Here is a 7,534-nt window from a genome sequence, read left to right on the forward strand (position 1 = left end):
GCCGGCTATAACCCCGTTTTAACCCCGGATTGGGCACAAATTTTATCACCATAAGATTTATAACAGTGCTACAGTAGGGTTAGCGGATAAAAAAAGAGACATAAGAGCGGTATAGTGGAGCTACAATAGTGTTAATTAATTCTTTAGGAGTTATATGGGTTGCATATAGGTGACTACAAACTGTTGTAGTAGAAGAGCGCTAAAGTAGTGCTGTAATAGCGTTGATTAACAACTTAGGATTTAAAAGGGTGCCAAATAAGCGACTACTAACTGTTTGAGTAGTAGTGTAGAGCTATATAGTTGATACTTTCAGCTTTAGATGGTATATTAGCATTTAAAGTCAATATTTGTAACACTCAAGAAGGTAATTGCACATTTTTTCCTTAGCCCTGCCTGCTTTGGTTGCAGATGTTTCCATTTTGTATTATTATTTGTAAGCTTGCGCTGTGACAGCTTGAAGTGAAATGTAATGGCGAATAAATAAAAGCAAATAATTATTTTAGTTCACTGATGCAGGAGTTATCTGCGGATTTATGATGGCGAAATTAATTACACTGTCAATAACTATATGTATTACTAACAAAATTTTAAAGGGCCTCTGATCCTTTGCATATTTATCTGAATATAATATTTTTTAAATTGTGGTCCACCGTATTTAATTTTCGCAAAATTACACAATATACGTGAAGTCCGGTTTTAAATACAACAATACTAACATTATGTCTATGTATATTGAGTAAAAGTATCGATTTTTATTAAGTATTTACGTTCTAATTAACAGTTTTTGTTTTGCTTATTGATTCATCGGTCATATTAACATGGCGCTATAGGCTTAGGTTGTAAGTAAGACTCTAATAACACTATAAGATGTACTAAGGTATTGAATAACGCCCGTCTGCGACTACATGATCTATAAAAGTGACTCATAACTTCTCTTTTCGACTGTAAGTGAGACAAGAGAGTTAAGAAGCGATTGCGAGTAACGGAGCTATAAAAGAGTTTTTATCGCCTGTTTAGAACCTTAAGTGAAAATTGCAGCTGCTTATTACTCATATAGATGTTAAGGTGGTAGAATTCACTTTGAGCTATAACACTAGCTGCTTAAGATCCATTATAGCGGCCAAAACGGCTACTGTGGATCTTAAAGCTATACATGGACCTCTTAAAGACCTTGATGTCACCAGAGCCTGTAAGCTTAGAGTATATAGCTATTCGACAGCCGTTATATGTCTTTAGGTGATAAAATAAGTGCTAAGTGTCGCCTAATTGTTTGTTGGGATGTGACGTTCCACTGCAAGAGGTACCTTATGACGGCTGGCGCCGTGATTCGGGAAATGAATTAGAGATTCACTAGATATATAATAGTACGGAAAAAAGTTACCTTATGGCGGCTGGCGCTTACGTCGCATAGCCCCGCAATAATATTGGAGCTTCGTTAATAATAGCGTAAGCGCTAACCGCCATAAGGTACCTTTACCCGTAGGACGTCACATATCATTACTATATCGTATCTAGTTCATCTCTAATTCATTTCCCGAATCGCGCCGATTGGCTCTCTTCCAAGGGTAAGTGGATGTGAATGCGCGGGTCGCTGGAAACTTGGAAACTTTCGGAGCGTATTGGAGTTGATTTTCTCGCTAAGAGTATTGGTAAATTATACTTATTTCGTTTAAATGACCTATATTTTGAGCTAAAGTGTACCAAGTTGGGTAAAACAAGGCATTTCATAAGAAAGAACCGTTTATATATTGTATTTATGATGTGTGTTTTATTGATATTGCTATATTGACCGGAAACTCCGAGTATGTATGAACTCTCGAAGTCAAAAATATGTTAACGATTTTCGCCTTATTACAAAGGAGTAAGGTGCAAAAGTGTAAACATAATTTGACGTCAACTGTAACTATCAATGGACGATGGACTTTGTTTGCCAGTGGATAAAGTGTGTAACAGCCATTATATTAACATATATATTGTTATCAATACTTTAGTCGGATAATACGTTGGTATCTTCACTCAATATAGAAAACGAGTCAGTATTTTTATCCCCTTATTTATAAACGTTTACTAAAGTTGACAAGCCGATAATAATCGTTTGTCCCTTTCCGACGTATTGGTATGATGGAAAGGGACAAACGATTATTATCGGCTTGTCAACTTTAGTAAACGTTTATGAATAAGGGGGTTAGTATATACATTCGCTACTTTATGATCCAGCGTCGAGTGTACTAAAACCAAGTAAAAACAAACGAAGGCGTAAGAGTGAAGGGCCCACAGATTACCAGTTCGCTGGACGATATGAGCCTGTCAGTTGTCCGCAGCTGTCAAATTTTGCGTATAACCGACAGGCTGATTTCCCATTTCCCCCGCGAACTGGTAATCAATGGGCCCCTTAAGAATAAGAAACCATTAATGTTACGATTGACTTCTACAATCCGTCGGCAAATATAAGGGCTTGTGCACAAATCACGCGAGGTTCGATGGGGGGAGGGGGATCACGAAAAAATCACTATAGATCACGTTGGGGGAAGGGGGGTATAAGGAAATCTCACGTGAATTTTTCTACAGTGAACGAAACTAAGAAAAAAAAACCTACCACATGAGTAGATACTTTTTCTCGGTTTCGTTAAACATAAATCTTCACTCTTAACTTCAAAATAGCGAGTCTATTTAACGAAAATAGAAAAATAAACAAGATTTTCTATATAAAATACTATTTATCTTAAAATTAGATCGAATGAAAAAAATTCGAAAAAATACACCTGAGGTTGTGTGGGGGGAGGGGGGGTAGCCAAAAACCTCACCAAATATCACCAAGGGGGAGGGGTAAAAGTAGCCGAAAACACCTCGCGTGATTTGTGCACAACCCCTAAGTAAAATAAATATGCACGAGCAATTTTCCTCTGAATTTGTAGACTAGAATAGAACTTACTAACTACGATTTTTTCAAATGTAATATTGATTTTCAGTACCCAGTAAATTCTACGCACATTTATAGGTATACCGGGTGTGGCTTGTAACATGAGCAAATAATTAAAACATAGATTGTACTCCTCAAACGGCGACACTTTTGTACTACAACTTTTAAAAATTATGAATTATTTAGACTCCCTATTTTTCATACAAAATAAATATTATCTTCAATGGACGCCATCGCCACGCCATATCATTGTGTTTGACGTTGCTTGTCACGCCTTAAACAAAACAAGATTCGCAATACGTCTTAGAATTAACTTTATTGTGTATTCAAAATCAAACCACAAGTTATTTTTAAAAGTCGCTGAACAAATGTTAGTCAGTATGAGGAGTACAGCCTATAGTTTAATTTTTTGTTCATAGATATTACAGGCCACACCCGGTATAATTCAAGCTGGGTATTTGAAATTTCAAATTCAAATGTCAGTTCAGTTCTAATTTGTTTCCATACACGGTAACGACGTTAACTAACGAAAGCCATATTAATCAATTAATTAATATGAGACGCACACGCTTTCTACGTTTTATTAACATGCATGAATGAAGGTTAAGGAGGCTCAGAATTCGGGTACAACAGAAGCCTGTGATTAAAACGAAGGAATATAAGTAATTCTTGGACAAAGTTACCACATATTAATAGACCAAGAAACCACAACCTTATGTGTTTAGATTTAAGAGCGGTGATTCTCCCAAAATAGTTTCTTAACCGCAAATGCAATTTGTGTCGATGATCAATCAATAATTCATGAAAGGACAGAGGATCGTGTTATTAATTGCTTTAATATTCGAGGCTTATCCGCTTCGGTGTAACTCTGTTGTTGAGATGTTGAGATCCAAAACAACGGGCTGATTGGATACCCAGATTCTATTACTGTTATTTGGATTTGATTGATAGGTATATTGAGGTCCTTAGGTCAGGATTAAAACATCACATACATTTTATCCAAATATATTTTTGATACTCCTTAAACTATATTACACAATAGCATACATCCAACAAACAGTATTATAACTAGCAATCGCGCCCTTTAGAGAGATCCGTCTCTTTCAAAGGCTCGCAACAGAATGCCCCACTCAGGTACTCGCTTGTGTTTTTAAAGCCAGCTGTTCCCGCCAATCTACCCCCGCAGTCGATCCGTTGGACAAGTCACGTGACAGACCACGTGACTTGTCCAAAGTGTCAACTGACTGTCTCTTATGGATATGAATTCTCAAAATATATAATTACCTTACAGCTCGGCCATCCTACACATAGCGAGTCCCTTCGCTATTTGAAAACAGAGAAAAAAAAATCTAAAAACAAAATGGTGATATAATAATTCAAGAAGTTTTGTTATTTACTGTACACTTATTCGCTAAAATAATATAAATTATATTATCAACCAAAATCGTTACATGTCTATTTTAATTCCTTAAACACATCAAGAGTTTACAACACAATCAAAAATATAATAAGTGCCAAAGTGCTTTAGGATATATTCTAAACGTTAGCCATTTAGGTACGATTTGTTCCCTCATTGTTTGTTACAAAACTAACAATAGGACAATATAGTGGATATAATTCAACATAACAGACACTAATATGATTCCTCAAGACTTTATATGCACATATATATTATCTAGCAACATCATCGACATCCTCATCTATATCTCCGATTTCTAATTCTCTCACGTAAATATCATCCATCGCTGAATTTTATCTGTGTCCACGACAGCAGCATACTTTCATCGGTGTGTCAAGGAATCTATCGTTCGGTAAGACTTTTAGTACATAAGTATGTGGGAAGGGCCTGATATTTGTTGCAAAGCTTCTGAGATTTACCATCATGAGGGACTTGTCTGGACATACGTACCAAGTCACCTTCGCTTTAAACCGTTGATGGCTTTTTATGATCATTAAAGTTAGCTGCACCCTTACCTCGCTGTTGAGCTATTTAGTTCAGGCGTTGTTCTAATCACAGTATCACTAAAAACTGAACCTAGTTTACCTTCTGACCTGCTAATAATATTGAAGCCGGATATCCGGATAATCATCATCTCTGTTGTATTTATATATCCAAGATCCTTGATGCTATTAGAGAAACAATCCTTATATTGAAATAATACCTTGTTCAATTCAGCACGTTGATGTCTTTATTTGCTGTGTCGTTGTTAATAGTCACGCAGCCGTTGTTAAGTATGTGTCTAGAGTCCTGTGAGGTTTTTATAAGTGCTCGCATTAATAACTTACCCTTCTGAATGCTCGTCTTGTCTGCCGAAACATTATACACCAATAAAGTAGTGCGCTGGTTCATAAACTAACACATACCATGGAAGACGTAGTATTCTTCTCCCTCGGGACCTCTTAATGACCCGCTGACGCCACATACTGTCATCTACAGTGTTTGCGGTAACTAATATTGATATCACTGCTTTACCTTAATGTTGGTGGCCTTTTCCAGCAAAAAGACGGACTTTGCTAAGTCAGGTCTTACGCCATTAAAAAGTGGTAAGTCAAGCTGACAGTCGATCTGAGGTCCTAAACTGGCTGTCCTACTTAACATTAAGAACCTATTTAGTAACATTGTTTTTGTCAGCAGCCTGAGAATTGTCCTTACTATCTGTGATTTTATTCTTATAGCAGTTAGAAGCCTGATGCCCTATCTTATTGCAAGTCGTACAAGTCAATAAAGGCTTGTTACATTTGAAGCTCGGGTGGCCAATCTCGTTGCAATTAAAACACCGTATAGTTGAATTACTAGAACCCGCCTTACTAGTTTCCGAATTACGGCTATCGGCAAATGAGCTCTCAGATTCGTTATTATTATTTTTTTTAAAGGATGCTGCATTATTATTGTCACGGGGTTGGCCAACTTTTATAGTTCTAAAATATTTAAGGACTTCTTCAGGTTCCTTAAACTGAGCCGCTTGAGCACTGACTTTGACAGTACGATCCTCTATACCGTTAAGAAGGCAGTCAACTGCATGTTTGTTGTAGATCTTACAGCGGTTAAGCAAGTTGACTTTCGCGTAATAGTAGTGCTCAAACGACTCGCCGTATTTAACTTTCTTAGCTAACATTTCCGTTAATAGTTCAGCGTAGTCCTCCCGATAAGGAAATGATTCTATTAACTTCTGTTTCCATTCAGTCCAAGTGAATAACAACGTGGATAAGCCCTGGTACCATGTTTTAGCTAGACCAGTCAGCTTGGGTAACGAATAGTGGATTATTTCTTTATCCTCCCATCCATAAATTTGTGCACACTCTTCCACTTTCGTTAGCCAAGTGAGAATGGTCTGCTCCTTCGAACTCGGATCAAATTCAGGCACTACATTTGTGTTAAAAGTTAATTTGGGCTTATCCGAACGTTTGAAATTATCAAGGATGTTCAAAAATTTGTCTAACATAATATTAGGATCAGATCCCTTACTTCTCTCTCCTCGAGTCCTTCTGGTAGGCAGTACCGGTGATCCTCCAGGTCCAGATGATCCAGATGACGAATAACTCCTCCTCCTCCTTGTTCTCCTGTTCCTTCTCCTCCTCCTGTACTCTTCCTCGCTGTCATAGTCACTTGATCGATGTCGCGAGCGACTCCTCCTTTGTGTCATATTTTGTCCATGTGCTATCCGCTCTGTCCTCGAGCCTGACGCACTTCCATTCAATCCATTATCCTTTCCCTTGCCCTTATCCCCGGGCATTCCATCCTGAAATCTATGTGACAGTCCTTCCCCTCGACTGTTCACATAGCCTCCATCCTTATCCAATCCAATCCTTTCCTCACGAGGACTTGGCTCTTTCCTCGAGCCAGCCTCGCTAGTCATATTAAGCGTGGTAATCTGAAACTTACATCATAAGCTTAGAATCCCATTAAAGTAGGAAAAAAAAAACACGTGGAGCCAAAAAATACGCTATCGCTAATTACATTTAAGTAAAGTAAATAAATCATAGTAGTATAATTTGTTTTAAGATAAATGCGTATCTGTCTTTTTTTTAATCATCCATTTGATGGTAGCTAGTAATTATGCACGTATTTTTGAGGCACATGAAATTACAGTGCGTAACATAACTGATGCTAGCGTGAAATAAATCAGATCAAAAGTACTTAGCATGTAATAGAATCCCCCTTCAATAAAGTCGATTATAATACGGTGCTTACAAATTCTGTTAGATACAGAGTAACTAAACTGTAAGATTAAGTAAAAGAGAGGGAAAAGAAAAACGATCAGTAGAATATTAAAAAGGAAAAAAAAGTAACTTGGTTTTTCCAATAATCGTTCAATAAGATCAACCTTACAAGTAATAGTTTAATAACATGTGCCATCATTGAAATCTTCCCAGCTTTTACATTTAATTAGATTGTACTCACATCCTACTCTTATATTTCCATAGTTTTACTTGATTGTTTGTCTGAAGTATTCAAAAATGTACTTACGTTTCTTTTTGTTTCGAGCGGTGAGCGTAGAAAGACAAGTTTTAGCCTTATTTTATCCCGCTTCTGACCTATTGAGGTCCTTAGGTCAGGATTAAAACATCACATACATTTTATCCAAATATATTTTTGATACTCCTTAAACTATA

General features: G+C 37.0%; 1 protein-coding gene across 1 annotated transcript; it reads right to left on the bottom strand.

Annotated features, from left to right (window-relative positions):
* Positions 1-5,087: 5,087 nt before the first annotated feature.
* On the bottom strand, positions 5,088-6,794 carry LOC134671603 (uncharacterized). Its single transcript, XM_063529462.1, has 2 exons — positions 5,896-6,794; positions 5,088-5,168 (listed from the first exon to the last, which is right to left on the bottom strand). The coding sequence occupies exons 1-2, from the start codon at positions 6,775-6,777 to the stop codon at positions 5,088-5,090; spliced, it is 963 nt and encodes a 320-aa protein (XP_063385532.1). The 5' UTR covers positions 6,778-6,794.
* Positions 6,795-7,534: the final 740 nt, after the last annotated feature.

This window comes from Cydia fagiglandana, chromosome 15 (assembly GCF_963556715.1).
Source record: "Cydia fagiglandana chromosome 15, ilCydFagi1.1, whole genome shotgun sequence".
Lineage (NCBI taxonomy): Eukaryota > Metazoa > Arthropoda > Insecta > Lepidoptera > Tortricidae > Cydia > Cydia fagiglandana.

Bases quoted from the DNA above. Each gene is read 5' to 3' on its own strand.
- LOC134671603 (XM_063529462.1), bottom strand. From the start codon at position 6,777: ATGACTAGCGAGGCTGGCTCGAGGAAAGAGCCAAGTCCTCGTGAGGAA. The intron at 5,169-5,895 runs GTCAGTGCTCAA...AAAACCTCACAG, and splicing joins TAGAGGATCGTACTGTCAAA to GACTCTAGACACATACTTAA.